Below are 18,586 nucleotides of genomic sequence, written 5' to 3' on the forward strand. Positions count from 1 at the left end.
AGCTGTTTTAAATATCAATACAAGCCATGATTGAAATGCCCCTGTAACTTATGATCTATGATCAGGCACATCTTGATTACTCGCATTATGGTAACAAATAATGTGTCTGAAGTAAATGTTAAAAAAATAATAAATAAAATAAAGAATGATTGATTTTAATTTATGCGAGAAATCCGTATGTATAGAGAACACTAATATATACTATTTCAGATAACTATGCAATGAACTGAACAATTAGTTGATTATAGATAATCGTTACGTAAGTAAAATCATATCAATTGTTGTTGTAATAAATTAAAATAATTTCAAATCGAAGGTAATTTACAATTTTCATTTTTTGCGATACATTATATCGAGATATTTAAAAGATAACTATATTTTCGCATTATAGTCTAATTTATACATTTGGTTCGAAAAATTATTCTAAGATTTGATAACGATTTAAAAAAATATAAGTTCACCGCACAATTTTTTTGAAACAACTCGTGTAAAGATAACAAATAAGGCATTCTTAACTAGGACGATACAATTTTTGCCAGCCACGCATATATCTTCACTCAGTCAAGAAATGTTTCTTTCTCTTTCTCTCTCGTAGTGTCCTAATAATATGTATTTGGATAGAAAACGAAAACAAGCGACAGTAAATAATTCCTAACGTACGTAAAGCATTAGCATTACCAAACCAAGGTAAACCCAAGCTTGATAATAGATAAAATTGTAATTACCTAATTTAAAATATGACGAAATATTTACATTTATAAAATTGCTCTCATGCATGCACAATTTTAATAACGCAAACAAATATTGTATCTCACAGAGCATATTAAAAACTAGTACAATTTCTTTCCTAAATTTAACACTTTGCAGTAATGGCAAATATTGGCTCTGAGTTGTTTGCACAATAAGATCTGTTAAATTTTTATTCACACAGCATACTATTATTATTAATGGACATTATTCACAGTCGTGTTCGTATGTACAGTTTATAATTAAAAAAAATTGAATGTTAACTGAAAAAAACTACATTTTTATTCATCATAAATCTTTTCAAAGGTCAAATTCTGTTGAATACTGTGTATAATCTTTGATAATAATTATATTATCAATGGTATTTATCTTACAAAATTTAATTTTTGGTGTGTGTTAAACATGCATATATATCCCACATTTATATTTTATTACCTTCGATCAGGACAGAATTTGATCTTATTACATTGCAGACAAATACATTCTCTTATTTCCTATATGAACAATAGGAAATATTGAACTTCTAATTTGGCTATTCAAATATAATTTGATTAATGATAAATTGACATATCTCTCTTCTCTCTTTCATATATTTTACATATATATATATATATATATATATATCTTTTCTTGCTCTCTAATATAACAAGGCAGGTGTGTGGAGTACACATTTTGCATGCATGCATATAACAAAACGCATTGTATAATTTCTTATACCCTCAATAAATATATTCAATACTTTTATTACAATACTAAAAGAAGACGATCCTATGATTACGAAATACCGCTAAAATAAAATTAATAAAGGAAATTTAAAAAGCATTTGTGTGGATCACCTGGGTCCATTAGACCTAACAGAACCAACAATTTTCTCGGCCATGCGGTCTATTCCCCTTTTCTTTGTTGCATTTGTGCCATACGTTCTTATTGATACTTTTGAAGTGGGAAGACGGTATATGGCTGACAACAAGCACTTTAAATTCTATATCCAGGTACAAAAAGCATGACATTCTCAAGCAGATTAATCGAGTAATGCTCCGTTGTGTGAATTTGGCCGCAGGATGCAAGTGTATAAAAGTGAGCAATTTACATTAATACTTCCACACATTATTGCCTTAGAACTTTATGTTCTAATACTCCAAATACGCCTCGCTTTCTTTCGCTCCCGCTTCAACGTCGCATGAAACATTCGTTAAATCCAGGTGATCATTTCCTAAGAAGAAGGTGGTACAAGGTACCATATTCTGCAAGTAGCCCATGTATTTTCCACTATTCTGAAACGGATTAATGTTGAATTCTTTTAAACCAAATCAATGAAGAAAGAAAGAAAGAAAAAAAAGTGTATGTAGCATACGTTACCATGGTATAAAACCAGGCACACTGTAAAGATTCATGATGCAATGTAGTTAATCCTAACTATTTAACAGGACGATAATGAAGTGTTAAATCCGCCGAACTTTTCCAGATAAAATGTCTAACCTGAGAAACAGAGAAACACACGTAAAACATTCTCTCAACGATTACAAAAAGTTTATTCAGTTTGACACATACTGTTCTCAAATCCATTGAAGGATCCAAGACCTGATCGTTACATAAGAGTTCAACTTTTTCCTCGGCCAGCGAAGAATTATCAGCATTGGAATCTGTGTTCGTCCTATCGCCTGCCGGAGACCCGCTGGAAACTGTATTTCCACCACCAGCCACTGAACCTGAGTCGCTTCCTGCACCGAGCACTTTATCGTAAACATGTTCGGCCACTTTACGCACTTGTATAAAATCATTTGCTATCAAACGATCCCTTGAAAATAATAACACACAAGATTATTCAATCGTATATCATCGCGCGATTTAGAGATTCGAAGGTGCGATGCATACTTTTTCAAACTCTTTACACCTGAAGAGGCATGTGGAAGAAGATAAAAAGGTATTTTAATGAATTGAGGAAGATTCTTATCCACGACGATATTCACCACCCATGGCGGTACGGTCTCGTTCAATAGGACACCCTCAGTTTCTCCCGCGGCATCTCGAACCAATAGTCGGTAGATGGTTCTACCTCCCACTTCGCTGAAAAATAAAATAATATGATAATCTAGTAGTCTAGTCAATGAAACTCTCTCTCAACGATCTTCGCATACCTGAAAATGACAGGTGTATGACTAGGAACTGAGAAGTATGGATTTCCTCCTCTCGTGTGCATAGGACCGTTTCCATCATTGCCATTACCCTCGTTCTCGTCATCAGCGTGTAACGGTCTCCACCAGTGTTCGAGTAACGCTTGCAGCAGAAGGTTCCCATAATTCACTAAAAAAATAGAAAGTATATTAAATTCTCGAATCCATGCCACGAGTATCACCACTGTTGAAAAAGCTAATCACCTTTTTGATCTACAGCATCGTTCTCCGCTAAACCAGTCTCTTTGGCGGAAACCCATGCAGAGAAGCAATCGTTTTCGTCTTGCCCTAAATGTATAGTTAACATCTGCAATGATGAAGAAAATTTAGAACTGACCTAGTTCTCGAGAGAGCACCGATTTGTCAAAGAAATGCATACCCCTGTTTTGAGATCGACGTTAAACCAGTTTGGAACATACACCATTTTATTTCTCTTTTTACACTCCTGCTCGAAATCGACTCTGCCTAAATCTTCTATTTTACATGCCTTTAATACATCATATAGTGCAACATTTTCTTCCGTATCCTTTGTTAACACGTGTCTTTTATCATTTAATATATTATAATGTCTTATAGCAGGACCACCCAGTATTTTCTGTGCAGGTTCGATGTTCCTTAAAATATTGCCCGATACATTACTTGCGGTATCGCAACAATCTCCAATTCCTAACTCTTGCCAATCTTTTTGGCTTATTGGCTGAAATAACAATTTCATTTATTTTTTAATTTACGTTTTTTTTTTAAATGAAAATTTGTTACATTTTTTTATGAGATTTTATTTACCCAATTGTTAATGGTTGATTCGCTGGTGGCAACCCAAATACTAGATTGATCTGGCGTCATAGCCATCTTGAGTATAGGTGCCTTTTCTTCGCAAATAACTGTATATCTCTCTGCGTAACTTAATTCTGTCATTACAACTCTCTTATCCCTGCCTCCAGATATCACATGGCTAAAATTATCCGTTGCCTAAAACACATGAGATTTTACTGCAATATGTATAGCAGTTATTAAAACGATGAAGAACTTGTATACCTGTATAATTGTACATGTAATTACCAATAACGCCCATACTCCTTCTTTGTGAACTCTAAATGTTTGCACACATCTTTGTTGGCCAAGTGACCATAATTTAATAGTACCATCGGAACTCGCTGATAAGCACTGCGTCCCGTCCCTATTCAGAACTAATGCTTTAATATTGTCCGCGTGACCACGAAGTTTCATGAGTTTAGTACAAAATCGTGGATCCCACACTCGAAGAACTTTCTCCGTGCTACCACTCACGATAATCGTGCCAATCTGATTCATAGCAAGGCTGTATATAGAGTCTCTGTTTCCACTCAGGGACGACGCTGCAACACGATATTTCAAGCATATTAATAGGCACAAAAAGAGATGTATATATGGTCAGGATGCACGGATTACATACTTGTGACTGTATTATTACTCGCGGTAAGAGCAGTCAATGTATTAACATCCCACAAAAATATCGACTTGTCCAGACCTGCACTAGCAACTTGTTCTCTATCTTTGGCATACGCTAATGCTTTGACGTAGTCCTTATGAGTACGCAGAGTGGACATACAGAAACCTTTATGCGCATTCCATACCTTGACAGTGGTGTCGGAACTTGCAGATATAACTGTACAGATTTCATGACGATTAACATATCAAAACTAATAGTAGAAAAGCTGATAGTAGAAATTGGAGAAGCCATTACGTTATATTTTACATAGATGAGATATTCGCATAGTGGAATATCATAAAAATTTATCAAGTCAAATAAGAATATTGTGTAAAGGCGCACTTACGATTTTTGCCACTACAACATAGCACTATGTCGTTAACCCAATCCGTATGATGTTCCATAGATTGGATATATGGCTCCTTCATGTTCCTGCAATTCCATATCCTTATGATGCTGTCTCTACCAGCGGAATATAGCCTGTGCAGAGCTGGATCATACTGCAAGGAATTAACGCCTGCCCTGTGCTGCTTCTCCACCTCATCTCTTATAACCATAGACACCTATATATGATTTGTAGGATTATAGGAAATTAATATAGTTGTTCTCATTATATACATTGACGACGATTTGTGAGAAATTAATGAAATCACTATCGTGTCACTGTTCCAATCTTCAATGAATGCAATCAAATGTTGCAAATATACTTGACAATTTTGACGCTTATACATGTTTTATACATGTGATTCTTAGCATAGGAAACAAACAATTCTCAAACGATGCATTATCATAGCACAAAGAGGGTAGTAAAGAAGATTATAAAGCACATTTTTGTGAGACATCAGCCAAGAAGATCGGCAAGTTGTTGGCGAATCGGGAATTGAAAGCCTGTCAACAGATGAGACTGATTACAGGGATTAATGGATTATACCTGTACTTTCTTACGGGCGCTCTGCCCGCCCGTCTTGTGAGCTGCCATTGCGCCCGGGATCCGGGACCGCTTCGTCCGGCGTCTCGACGGCGAGGTCTCGATCGCGCGGAGAGGCGAAGGAAAACGCAGAGAAATCGGGACGCGAAAAGGGATGCGAACACCGTATATACGTTGTACGATTCAGATTCCACGTCGGGCACGATCGTTGCTCTGCACTCGCGGCATCGTCGGCATCGTCGTCGTCGTCGTCGTCGTTGCTGTCATCCGCGTCGCCGACTCACTGTCGGCGAATGTCGCCGATGTCGCGTGGCATCATCGTCGTCGTGGTCGTCGTCGTCGTCGTCGTCGTCGTTTTACTCGTCATCGCATTATCGTCGACGGCACAGCGCGCGAGACAGGCGGCGGTAGCGGTGCATATCCACCATCCACCATCCACCGACCACGGCGACCACCGAGAGGAAGCGATCGCCGATCTCCTCAGACGACACTGTCGACACTCCACGACCGCGAGATCCCGTTCATGACGGCCGTGCGCGCACGCCGCGCACCATGCTCGTAGTGATCACCGATTCACCCGTCAGTCCCGTCAGTCCCGTCACCGCTCACCGCCGCTGTTACTCCGGTAGTCCCGGTGTCCCGGTGTCCCGGTAGTCCCGTCAGTCCCGTCGTGTCGCCGGCGTCAATATGCCTCTCAGCCTCACTCAGCATAGCACGCACACGCACGTACCGTTTACACGTTACATCACGCGGTTCCAAGTTGGAATGTTGGAATATTGGAAATGTTGGAATTGGAGCCTCCAATCCACTCCAATCCAACGAGCGATCGCGCCGTCCGAGCGCCGAGCGGTCCGAGTCCCATTCGTGAATTCGTCCGATTCGTCGCGTCGCGTCGCGTCGCGTCTCGCTCGATGGCGCACGGAAAGACGCGATTTCGTCGGGCGAGGGTATCGACCAATCGTAGCATTCGTAGCTGAGGATGTTATGCCTCGAAATGTATAAGTTTACTTTAGATAATATAAATTAACAGTATCATCACATATAATTAATATTCACACAGATAGTTTATTAAATTGACAAGAAAAGATTGTTTAATAACGTAAATGTACTTACGTTAATAAAAAGTAGAATTTTATTATTGCCTATCATTTGCATAAGATATTATGCAAATGTATCAAAGAAACTGCAACTCAGTCGCGGAGACCACAGCGAACGCATTAAACAAATTGTAACATCTTTCAGCTAAAAATAATATAAAAACTGATAACAGCACGCGGTTAGAGACATTGTAAGAGTAATAATCTCGAAACATTTCATTACATGGCAGCATCTCTGTAAAGAGATATCGATCATATCCCATTATTCCCCGTGGTCCCGTTATGTGTGTGCCTCGGGTTTCCCTACATTATTCAAAGTAGATACAACAATATGATTAAATTAATACATATTTATTCATCACGTGAGAATTATAGTATTCCATTTAAATGTTTAAAACGGTAAAACGAATATACCAGATTTGTTGCTTTCTGTTGCGATATCAGATTGTTATACAAACTCATGAAGGATCACGCACTTTAGTTCAATTATCGGCCGCTTGGTGCTTATCACCTTGTATCTTTGCGATTATTTAAGTTGTTTGTAAAATTTATGTTATACATTTATATTAGAATTTATAATATTTTAGTCGGAAATCTTGCAAATAATTGGATAACTTTAATTCTTCAATGTTAACTAGGTTTTATTATTCAGTTTAATTTCACTATTAGCTCCATTTCGGAAAAATAGATTTAAACGGCATATTTACAACGACGATGAGGACGATATTAATAGCGAATAATAGTGTAATATTAGTAATAGTAATAACGATAACGTCTGTATCTCTGTCTCGGGGCTATCTTGCTATATCACAGAGAACTTAATCTTCGCACGACATTAATTGCTCCTTTTAGAGCTCTTTTTCTTTCCTTAACTAAAGTAGAAACTCAAAAATACTCTCTCGGGAATAATGTGGGGTGGGGGAGGGGACGGACCTCTCCGCCTGGTAAGAGCACTAAATGCGACCAATTGCAATAAATTAGATCTCTTAAATTAAGGCGCTTCGTTCTGTACATTCGTATTTTATAAACTCTACAAAAAGTCTCTCGAAAAATAATACACGTACAAAAATATTCGGTACGAGAGGAACGCAAATACTCGATTTCCGATTTACTCTTTGCAAGAACAGTGCAAAAGACTACGATGCAGAGGCAATGTGTGTGTACTCTTCGCGAATGCGTAACGCTGGGCTTCGTTCTTTGAGGAACACCGCGCGCAGTTATACGCGGCTCATTTTCGTTTGCAGAAAGCTGCTCACGGAGCTGCTTGCACGGTTATACGGCTCCTTTTTCTTTTCCATTCGACGTACGAAAAATTCTCGAGTTTGCTCGTGTCCTACAAAGCGCACACGCCACATATGCGTATGTACGTGTACATTTATATGCATATATAATATATAAAGTTTTCAGTCTCATAGTAACGGCAATTCCATTTGGTGTTTTGGTCTTCCATCGAACTCTGCATATACTCCAGCGGTTCATACGTCCTCCGATTCGAAACTGTATACAACGCGTACAAGAGGATTTAATTAGTAGGCAGTGCTGATCGGTCCAGCGATCTTCGATAAATCTTCGGAATCTTTCTTGCTGCATAGCTTTCTTCTTTTCAACATAAAATTGCTTGACTAGATGCTGTTGGTCTTTCTCGCTCGTCTCGCAATGCCGAGCGCATTCAACAGTAGCACGTGCCGTCTGAGCACAGGCAATGCAAATGGAATAGTGATCAGTTACGTTTCGAAGTGCTTGTAAATGCTAGTCACGTACGTCATGACTTGTCGCCAGTTGCGTCGATCGAGTTCACACATTTCATCGATGTTCTGTGGAAAGATTGATTTACGTTATTCTTAATCTCACAAGAGACTATATTCGTAACAATTAGATATACAATTACGCGATTAAACTATCGGCTTATTATAAATTATTTTAATGAGTTATCATACTTCATGCTCATGTACACTTATAGTTATTCAGAGAATAGAAACTATAAGAAACACTTATAGTTATTCTAGTAGAAACTAATTTATTAGTCAATTTACCAAAGTAGTTGGTATGCCAACACTCTCGGCAGCAGAGAAGGCGATCGAGAAGTTTCGCTGCTTTTCGACTGGCTTCAACGTGTCGTACGGTACCTTTCCCGGCAAATAGGAGTGCAGAATCGCGCATAACGCTAAGCCATCGTTCCAGGAACTGCTAAAGTCAGTTATATTGATATTCCGGTAGCATATCGTTTTCTCTCGACACCACTTGAGCAACAACTCACCCGGACTCAAAACCGCAGGCGTTGATTTTGTTTCTGTGTAACAACAACAAAAGCGCACGATTAGGTACGAAGAATCCCCGTCCCAAAAATGAATAAAATGAAATATATATATCTTTGTTAAGTTTATCGAGTTGTGCCTCCAGCGCTCTCAGCTTACCTCTCTCTGCGCCTTGTTCTCCATTACCACGCGTTCCAACTCGCTCTAAGGCTTGGTTTTTAAGTTGTTGGCAACTCGCATGGCCATCCGCAAATCCGTTTGAAACTGCTCCCACTTTTGCCTCGCTTCCGCCAATTCCATGTCCAACTGCTTTCGTTCGACGTTTGCTGAGTCCAATGACGCCTCCAATAACTCGGCGCATTTCGTCAAGCGTTTTACCTCTGCCGCACTAGCGTCAGCAGTCGCTCTCAGACTCTTCAGTTCACTCGTCAACTCCTCCTGCTTTTGAAGTAGAGTATCTCGTTCCTCTAGCCCACTCTATAACCATACGAATAATCAGCAATCGCCCATTTCCTGTTTACACATGTAAATTTAGTGCACTCACTTTCGGGAGGTCTATAAGTTTCTGTTCCCTTTCTGTATTGTAACCTTCCCTGCTTAAAAGATCCGATAGAATTAGATAAAAAAAAAAGTCTATATAATCCTATCGTGTTTTTGGTTCATAAATATCAGATAACAAATCTGATATTTTTGATAAATGTTCTATCATTTTTTATGATATTTAGCATATAATCTAGTAATCGTTCTTCATCGGTATTTATCTGACTGTGTTTTATCGAAATTAATAATATGCTATCGTGTTTTTGGTTCATAAATATCAATATTGTGAGTCATTCGTTTAATTGTAATTAATTAATTATTTTTACACCATGCATTTAGCCGAAATAGATAAATTAAAAAAAAAATAGCAAGAAGTACTTCTCAGCGGTAATGACATTTGAGTCGCTCAATTGGGCTGTGGCAGGGCGTTTGAGATAACCTCTTCACCCTGCACAGCTGGTACATCTTTGATCTCGTTACGGAGGTCCTCTGCAAGATGGAATTATAAGAGTCACAAACTTAATTAGCAACTATCGCTTATAATTACAGGCTTATTAGTCTGTATATTTATTTATTTCACTATAAAATAATTTTTAAAACGTTTATATTAATTCTGATTGCAGACGGACCTTCGGGAACACTAGCGCCTTCTTCTTTTAACATGAATAAAGCCCCTTGCACAATGCCAGGCAACAGGCAATAGGAACAGGAAATAACCAAAAAATCGTTAATTACAACCTAAAAAATTCGAATGCTATGATTGGTTGGCAACAGGCAATAGGCACAGAATTTCCAACGTGACGGAAACTCTGTGCCTATTGCCTGTGTCACTGTTTATTCTGCATTTATACATGATTTCTGATTTCTATTCCCTGTTCCTATTGCCTGTTGCCTGGCATTGTGCAAGGGGCTTAACTAAAAATCTATATTTCGGCTAATTACCGAGTTTATAAATATTTAATTAAAATTATCTGGGTGACTCACAAACCTTTTTAATCACACTTCATAACTCTTCATACGAAATACAAACGATTCCGTATAAAAACTTTTATTAATTTATCTATTTCGGCTAAATGCATGGTGTAAAAATAATTAATTAATTACGATTAAACGAATGACTCACAAACCTTTTCAATTGCACTTCAAAAGTCTTCATACGAAATACAAACGATTTCGGCTGTTTTCCTTTTAGGTGATATGGAAAATAGCCTTATTCTTTCCCGGACATTCATTTCCGGTCAAATACATACGAATCGGCTCGTGCCGTAATCGAAGAAACGGAGAAACGTCCTACATGAAAACACGCCACGCTTGACACGCTTCCTATCGGGGATTAGTCCGTCGGCCGCGCCACCTGCTAGCGCCCAACGTCGCCAAGTCGCGATTGGCTGGTCGATGCGAGCGCGCCAATCAGCCTGTCGCTAACGCGATCGGAGGGGGTGATACGCGGCCGCTAACGTCCGGCCGCGATACGTCGGGATGGAGATGTGGAGATGTGTTAACGCCAACGTCGCCAACGGTGCCCTCAGCCCTCGTAGATCGGCGGGGTCTCGCCATTTTCTCGGTGCGTAAACCCGCTATCGTAAACGCCTCTCGCCTATCGTTATTGGAGTTGGGCGTCGACTGCCGTCGGGAGAGTCAACGGGCCACGGGGTTGGCGTCGTTGGCGATTACGACAACGCGAGCGTGACGTCCGGCACGGCGTCGCCACGCCAAGCAGTCATGAATCAATCGCGGAATTTCACGTCGCTGTTGAACCCGAGCTACTTGCAGAACGCGCAACAGCAACAACAACAACAACAACAGCAGCAGCAGCAGAACGCCGTGAGCGTGAACTCGGCAGCGACAGCGACAGCGACAGCGACAGCGGCAGCAGCCGCGGCGGCCGCCGCCGCCGCCGCCTCCGCCGCCGCCGCGGTGAGTGCCGCGATCGCGAACGGCACGCAGCCGAGCGCGAACACGGCGAACGCCGTAACGGCGAGCCGCAAGCGGGAAGCGGAGGGTAAGCGTCTTTGCATCCTCTTTCCTCTCTTTCTTTCTTCCACCTCTCGCGGAAAGCGGGAAACGTTTCTTGCGCGCATTTGCGAAGCAAATTAAGTTCGCCACTTAATACTTTCTGTTGATCTTTTATCTTTTTTTAATGATTAATTATTAGCCTTATTTCATTTTACGAAGAACCTAATTTGTTCTGCAAATGCACAAGGAACGTTTTCTGTTCTCGAGTTCCTGTGAACAAACGCGAGAAATATTTCTATTTTAACAACACGTTTATTGTGGTTTATTTGTGGTTTAACGATGGGATTCTTCGCAGGCGATGGTAAACAGGAGAAAGAATCAAAAGAGGGAGAACGTAAGAAGAGGAAAAAGACTAGATGGAGTGGTAGCGAACATGACAAAACATTTATACCAGGCATGCCTACAGTACTACCGACAAATCTGACTTCCGAGCAGGAGAAGGCTTATCTCTGTAAGTTTCTTTCTCTTGTACGACATTAACAATATATCTCCTTTAGTACGCTAATACGTATGGCTAGGGAACCGTTTCAAGTTCTTTGCTTCTGTACATAAGTTTCTAAAACCTAATTTATAAGAGTAGATGGCTATGAATGATGTGTAAGTATGATAATGTATATATCAAAAATTCAAAATTCTTGGAGGTAAGCATCAGGACTTTTTGAGAACTGTATAAAATCATCAAATTTGGCAAGAGGGATTGCCAATTTTGCTGAATAACTATAATCTGACCGTCGATGCATTTTTATTACCATGAAGTTTAATTAGATGAGCTACACATAATGGACTTATATATTTCATTTAGATACGTGATAACAGAGAAGTTTACTTGTGTACCTTGCAGTACTTTTCAAACTGAGCATTGAATAAGTCATACAAAGCATTGCAAGCTTTTGACTTTGGAAATAAGGTTCAAATATATGTGCGAGATACCTTATTACTTTTCTTGAGAGACATGCTTATTTTATAGAATGTATACGGCAAATTGGCAATATCTAACTGTTGGGGTTTCCGCCCCCTCTAACCCGTTGGTTTACAGTTCAGCTGCAGATTGAGGAAATCAGTAGGAAGCTACGCACTGGAGATCTTGGAATTCCACTTAACCCTGAGGAAAGGTTTGAAAGAAACTTACATACCAAAAATGAACATTACATATCTACAATACCTATCTACTGAACATACAGCAGCCCGTAATACACAGGAGCCCTAAAAGATATCTCTGTGGCTCAAAGGTTCAGTTAGTGTGGGAATACCGATGTCCATTTGAAAACGTTGGGCTTGATTAGAGCCCCCATGCAACACAGAAGATGAATTTTGATAGTATTGGTTTGCCCTAATCAATCTTTTTTAATATCTCATTTTTATTAAACACTGCTGCAGTGCTATTGAGTCATATATCTTTAAAGTTGCAAATTTACGAATTACGCGTGTGGCATAATAAGACAATAGCTCTTGATAGATTTGAGATTTGACATACGATGAACTGTGTCAGTAGCAGTGTTTAAAGAGAACAGTGGGTATTCTAGTTCATACGTCTTGTATAGATAGAATTTTTGCACACATAGAATAACTCTGAGGTGACCTATCGTAATCTTTTTCTAGCAATCAGACATTTCATTATTCGATATTTCGCTATTGGTCTACAGAACTTTATGCGTGGGTCATCTTGAGTGAGATTCTGTCCCTTTATTCAGGCTGCCGTGATTTGCACGGCACATTTTAAAATTGTTATAATAATCTTGATGCCAATAGGAAGATCATTAATCGACTTGCCAATATCTGTTTCTAATTACAACCTTAACGAGCAGATTTCAGGAAAATATCAGTTTATTGAAATTCTCATTCGTACCGTAATATTGTAACAAAGAATTTAACGTTACTTTCAGGTACAGGTCTTAAATAATAAATGCATATACTTTTTCTCTAATAAATTAATTTATTCCAATAGGTTTAACTTTTCCAATTTTAGCTGGAACCATTATTTTTATGTCATTGTGTTTCCGTTAATACATAGTAAGACATACCACAATTACATTATAACTAATACAAAAGATTATTTCTTAATAATCACAGGATCTGTCTTAGCAGCTGACATCATACCGATATCTGCCGTGCACAAACGCGCAGTCTTCCAGTGGTTGCCTACTATAGAATACTAAATATACAGCTATGCTATATTCGGCACCGACAATTTTTCTATTCTTTATTTCGATACCTTGGCACTGTTGGGAAATTCTATAATACACAGTCTTGTTGTAGTTTTTAAAAATACATAACTGATTACGTAAGCAAACTGATACAATGTCATGCAATGACTTAATATTATTAACACCTATTACTGTATACTACTGTTATGGAAGCAAAATTATTGCATATTATTTAAAATTTTTCTTATAAGTTAGCTTTTTTCTGATATATTGTAGACAAAATTTTTTATACAAAATATTTTTTTTCAGTAGATAAATTTACAGCATAAATTTCATCATTTATTAAGAAATTTTAAATTTCTCAGATAGTATATTTATAGAGAAGCTAAATAAAATCAGTATCAAAAGAAAAATTGCATAATGACTTATTTATCAGAGTCTTAACAAAATCTATATACGCATAACTCTCTGCTCTAAATCAACGGTTCTTCCCCACTTATATATTCATACAGTCATAGTGTAGGGTCAGGTTGCTTGTACGCTAGTACCATCTTGATGAAAATTTATATCTTGATATGGTATTGTTCTTTTTATTTTTCAGATCCCCGTCTCCGGAGCCTATTTACAGTAGCGATGGTAAACGGTTGAACACGAGAGAATATCGTACGAGACGTAAATTAGAGGAAGAACGTCATAATCTGATTCAGAAGATCCTTAAAATCAATCCAGAGTTCAAGCCACCACCAGATTATAAGTGAGTCTCACACAGATATACCATATATTTTTTATGCTAATTTTTTACAATAAATATTCATTTTCTTAATATTTATGTTTACTTTTCCTAGGCCACCAATAATACGAGTCCATGATAAAGTAATGATTCCTCAGGAAGAGCATCCTGATATAAATTTCGTTGGTTTGCTTATTGGACCGCGTGGAAATACTCTAAAATGTAAGTACTACAAAATGCATTTCGAAGATTATGGATAAACTGACACAACGCATACAGTTAGAAATCTTAATTTATATTTATTGTTTAAAAATTGTTTAGCTATGGAGAAGGAAACTGGGGCAAAGATTATAATTCGTGGAAAGGGCTCTGTAAAGGAAGGAAAAGTTGGCAGGAAAGATGGGCAGCCTTTACCGGGCGAGGATGAACCCTTACATGCATATATTACCGCAAACAATTTAGATGCTGTGAAGAAAGCCGTGGAGCGAGTATGTGTTATATCGCATTTTTTAAATATAATAGTGAGGTAAATAAAATGACCAATGTAATTAATTGTACTCGTGTATACAGATTCACGAAATTATTCGGCAAGGTGTGGAAGTGCCGGAAGGTCAAAACGACTTGCGTCGTAATCAATTACGCGAGTTGGCTTTATTGAACGGAACATTACGCGAGAATGATGGGCCTCGTTGTACAAATTGTGGAGCTTCGGATCATAAATCTTGGCTGGTTTGTGAAATTGTGTAATATTTTATCGAAAAGATCTTTCTTATTTCTGTACCTAATATAATATCGATTGAATTTCAGTGCCCCGATAAACCAAATGTGACGAACAACATAGTATGTTCAAGTTGTGGTGGTGCAGGACATATTGCTCGAGATTGCAGATCAAAGAGACCCGGTCAAGGAGGCCCTGCAGCCGCTGGAATGGGAGGAATGGGTCAAGCTGGAGATAAAGCTAAAATAGATGAAGAGTACATGTCGCTCATGGCAGAATTGGGAGAAGGCCCACCACCGGACAGATCGAAAACGGGACAAAACAGACAGACTCCCAATCCCAATTATCCCGGACTGTTTGATAGGTACATTTTTTCTTTCTTAATTTTTCCCCATTGCGCAACGATCTTTTTTACATTTATATTGGATGCTTTGATTTTGTCTTTTTCAGACAACAGCCACCTCGCGCGTTAATGGCAGCTCCAGCGCATCCACCACCGCAGATGATGCAGGGCGGTCCAATGATGCCGCCCCCGGGCATGGCACCGCCACCGTGGAGCCAAGGAGGCGAAGGGATGAACAACATGAACATGCAATGGCAGCCACCAGTAAGCATGCCGCCGCCGCCAGGAGTGATGCAGCCGCCACCGCCACCACCTGGTTCCACTACGCAGCCCAACATTCCGCCATTAATGCCATGGATGGCCGGCAACAATCAACCGCCGCCACCAGGTCAAATGCCGCCCACGCAGATTCCTCCGCCCGGGATGGGCATACCGCCGTGGCAGCAAGGTCAGCAGGGACCGATGCGGCCACCACCGCCGGGCACGGCGCCGCCTCCGGGATTCCCCGGTGGTTGGCAGCCGCAACAGATGGGTGGCTGGCCACCGGCTGCCCCGGTCCCACCTCCGCCTCAACAACAGACTCCTGCACCACCCGGTATTGACCTGAACACGCTGCCGACATTACTGGCGCAACCACCGCCGCCACCTCCGCCCACCAGTTAGTCCTAATCACGTAACGAATGACTTCCGATCTATGTAATAGCCAGACGATATCATTGAGATGGAGCAAAGTTTGAGGAAGAAGACGAGAAAATGAAGATGGAGGGTAGAAGCTGAAAGAGGCATTATGTCCTAATAGGAAGTCAGAAAAGATGAAGATAGACGAGAAAATAGGAACGATGTAATTACGTCGCAATCTTGATTTGAGTGATCAGTTAATTTTATTTTTTTTCCATTTTTTTAAATTTTTTTTTCCCATGTATAATCTTGCCTCGTTATGAGAATATTCTGGTGTGATGATTAACAGAATTCTGCGAGAATTCTATGTGGAAGATATATGCTGAGAAACTCAAAAATCGTATTTATTAATGGAACACGTAGTTTTACCTAGTTACCGATTTTAATTTACTGCAAGTAATAAACTCTGTAATTTCGTATAAAATATCATGTGAATGACATTACATCGTAAATGACTTATCTATCACGAATCCTCTTCTTGAGCACAAGTATAGCAATTTGACAATTTTTTTTCCACTTTATTCCATTTCCGAACGTCGCTTCCGAAATCGAACCTATCAATGTTGAAAGAATTGTAACATAGGTAAAAATATTTGTTCATATATTTTATTTATATATATAGATATATATATATAATACTCTAAAAAATACTATTATATATATATATATCACACCACACACACCTATTACAATTCATAACTCTTAGCGTAAGTAATCGGTAATATTGTTTTCGATGAAGATGAAATTGCAGAAGTGATAATAATTTCTGCGACATTCATGTAGTATTTTAATAAGTATGCCAACTTATTTGCAAATTAGACATAAAAACTTCTTACATTTTGAATCTTTCGAACACTGAAAGATTTTGATATTTTAAAGTTAGTAAAAAAAATTTCATATCACGCTAGAACGTTGAATCGTGCACTAAACGAGAGTGTCCATGGGCACTGCAGGACAATACAAATCTATTGGCGACTTTAGACTTAATTCATAGAATCATCACTTCTGTAGCAACGTATATGTAATCTTCGATCATAAATATCCGGATTATACGTATATGTTTGTTAAGACAGTCGTAATTACATTATGAGTGAATTCGTGTACTTTAGCAACGAAAAGAACTTTGCTGCTAAAGTATTCAATTTAGCAAGTGAAATATCGCGGATCTTTAATTTCGCAAGTGGTCTTTCATTTATTTGCAAAGACAAATTATCATATACATTTCGCCCGTTATTGTCACGACGGAGATAATAATCGAAATTACAAACGTCCAAGCGCAATAATTTCTTACTATGTGTTATCCGTACGTTACAGGAGATTTAGGCAAGTTCGCGAAAGCTTCAAGCCACGTATGTTACTTTGTGCTACGTTAGTATTACATATGTTGAATGTATAATGAATTAAATTATGGATAGAGATATGCTAAGTTGCTTGCTATGTATTCTAATTATATAATAAACACGTATAAAACGGAGTACGCGCTTGTTCGTATACGCGCAGATTTCGAACAGGGGGTGTTCAGTGATAGGGATACTAATTCTATGCAATGAAGACTTTCATGTAACAATACACATTATATTACAATATTATCTACAAGTAATGTCGCGCGTCGATACAACAGAAATATTTATATTTTACAGGCGCCTCTAGTGACTGTCGAGCTTCTTCTTTTCCTCTGGATAGGTTTCGAAATACCACTTCTCATACTCGTCCTTCATTTGTTCGCGACGCGCAAAATACTTGGGATACATAGCCTTCTCCAGAGGGTGCCAGTAATCCAGGACCCAGTCTGGGATGTCAGCATTTCGGCCATATGCCCCTCCTGTAGCTGAATTGGCGAAGGTTATCGGTTGATAATGTATCTTTGAGAAGAGCTCTTTCTGTCCTTGCTGTAGCAGATGCTTTGCATAACTCAAATCCTTAATATTTTTATTCTTGTCAAAGCGCTCTCTCAATAACGCAGCCTGGTATCTGTAAAGGAATTATAATTGAAATGTATTACGGTAATTGACTGTCATTCATCGCGTATTCCCTAGACTAGATGGGTGGATTTAAACTATATAGAATTGTTTTCCACAAACTACAATCATCCTTTGCTAATCGAGTCCTTTCATCTTACAATTAATGACAGTACTTTGCACTGTCTCTGTCTCTTCTGTCGAAGAGACATTATTTCGTTTGAATCAATGCATTGTGCAACCGCCTGCCAGGGTGATTTTAACCAAACTCCAATTAATTTAATCGGTTAACTTGTCAAGTAACACCTCGTGTTACTCTTATTTGTATCTCACTGACAGATAGAATCGTCAGTTATTTCTAGTTTGATCCAATGATTGGAAAGAAAGAGTAGATTAAGAATAAATTGGTTGGAAATGTTGCTTTAATCGATCCCGTCGGCGTCGGTTGAATTAATCGTTGATTAAATTAATCGGAATTCGATGGATCCATTTTCGATGATGTAAAGTACATACATACATACCTGCGGTCGTGTATCTCGTGCACCCAATCCTCCATGCACCGCACGGCGCGCTTGTACAGCCTGCACACCTTCTGCTGGTGCGATATGAGCTCCGAAGGAAGATGTGCCATCGTTTAAAAAAAATTACAACTCTCCCCGAAAGCACCAACCCTTGTAATAAATTATAATAATAAACAATTACGTGGAGACTGTGGACTACTGTGGAGGGTCAGCAGAGCCAGCAGAGGGCGCAGAGGGGTGATTTAAAGCAATATGGCGTCTTAAGTGAC

At 39.0% G+C, this 18,586-nt stretch overlaps 4 protein-coding genes across 13 annotated transcripts; 1 reads left to right on the top strand and 3 right to left on the bottom strand.

The window, feature by feature from the left end:
• Positions 1-310: 310 nt before the first annotated feature.
• On the bottom strand, positions 311-6,206 carry LOC139768519 (WD repeat-containing protein 48). Of its 3 annotated transcripts, none has more exons than XM_071698764.1 (12): positions 5,321-6,206; positions 4,736-4,952; positions 4,354-4,566; positions 3,957-4,276; positions 3,705-3,890; positions 3,301-3,618; positions 3,126-3,228; positions 2,886-3,051; positions 2,623-2,814; positions 2,299-2,545; positions 2,107-2,226; positions 311-2,016 (listed from the first exon to the last, which is right to left on the bottom strand). In XM_071698764.1, exons 1-11 carry the CDS (start codon positions 5,366-5,368, stop codon positions 2,164-2,166), a joined length of 2,073 nt encoding a protein of 690 aa, XP_071554865.1. In that variant the 5' UTR covers positions 5,369-6,206; the 3' UTR covers positions 311-2,016; positions 2,107-2,163. The 3 variants fall into 3 exon arrangements, with proteins under 3 accessions (XP_071554865.1, XP_071554864.1, XP_071554866.1); XM_071698763.1 differs by having other exon boundaries at positions 311-2,021; positions 5,321-6,205; XM_071698765.1 differs by having other exon boundaries at positions 311-2,021; positions 3,981-4,276; positions 5,321-6,203.
• Positions 6,207-6,749: 543 nt separating this feature from the next.
• Positions 6,750-10,378, bottom strand: LOC139768528 (cytospin-A-like). 8 transcript variants are annotated; one of them, XM_071698783.1, is made up of 6 exons: positions 10,337-10,378; positions 9,214-9,262; positions 8,829-9,146; positions 8,672-8,704; positions 8,448-8,598; positions 6,750-8,228 (listed from the first exon to the last, which is right to left on the bottom strand). In XM_071698783.1, the coding sequence occupies exons 1-3, from the start codon at positions 10,363-10,365 to the stop codon at positions 8,874-8,876; spliced, it is 351 nt and encodes a 116-aa protein (XP_071554884.1). In that variant the 5' UTR covers positions 10,366-10,378; the 3' UTR covers positions 6,750-8,228; positions 8,448-8,598; positions 8,672-8,704; positions 8,829-8,873. The 8 variants fall into 8 exon arrangements, with proteins under 8 accessions (XP_071554884.1, XP_071554886.1, XP_071554888.1 ...); XM_071698785.1 differs by having other exon boundaries at positions 8,448-8,601; XM_071698787.1 differs by lacking the exon at positions 10,337-10,378 and adding exons at positions 9,605-9,698; positions 9,839-10,136 and having other exon boundaries at positions 8,448-8,704.
• A 282-nt stretch (positions 10,379-10,660) lies between these two features.
• Positions 10,661-17,312, top strand: Sf1 (uncharacterized). The gene is made up of 9 exons (XM_071698844.1): positions 10,661-11,211; positions 11,521-11,676; positions 12,262-12,337; positions 13,971-14,123; positions 14,215-14,321; positions 14,421-14,587; positions 14,670-14,828; positions 14,907-15,181; positions 15,268-17,312. Exons 1-9 carry the CDS (start codon positions 10,932-10,934, stop codon positions 15,821-15,823), a joined length of 1,929 nt encoding a protein of 642 aa, XP_071554945.1. The 5' UTR covers positions 10,661-10,931; the 3' UTR covers positions 15,824-17,312.
• Positions 17,313-17,392: 80 nt separating this feature from the next.
• On the bottom strand, positions 17,393-18,556 carry Nd-b22 (NADH dehydrogenase (ubiquinone) B22 subunit). The gene is made up of 2 exons (XM_071698875.1): positions 18,318-18,556; positions 17,393-17,809 (listed from the first exon to the last, which is right to left on the bottom strand). The coding sequence occupies exons 1-2, from the start codon at positions 18,425-18,427 to the stop codon at positions 17,485-17,487; spliced, it is 435 nt and encodes a 144-aa protein (XP_071554976.1). The 5' UTR covers positions 18,428-18,556; the 3' UTR covers positions 17,393-17,484.
• Positions 18,557-18,586: the final 30 nt, after the last annotated feature.

The sequence above is a fragment of the Temnothorax nylanderi genome, unplaced genomic scaffold (assembly GCF_030848795.1).
Source record: "Temnothorax nylanderi isolate EJ_2023f unplaced genomic scaffold, tnyl_v1.0 TNYL_tig0016_pilon, whole genome shotgun sequence".
Lineage (NCBI taxonomy): Eukaryota > Metazoa > Arthropoda > Insecta > Hymenoptera > Formicidae > Temnothorax > Temnothorax nylanderi.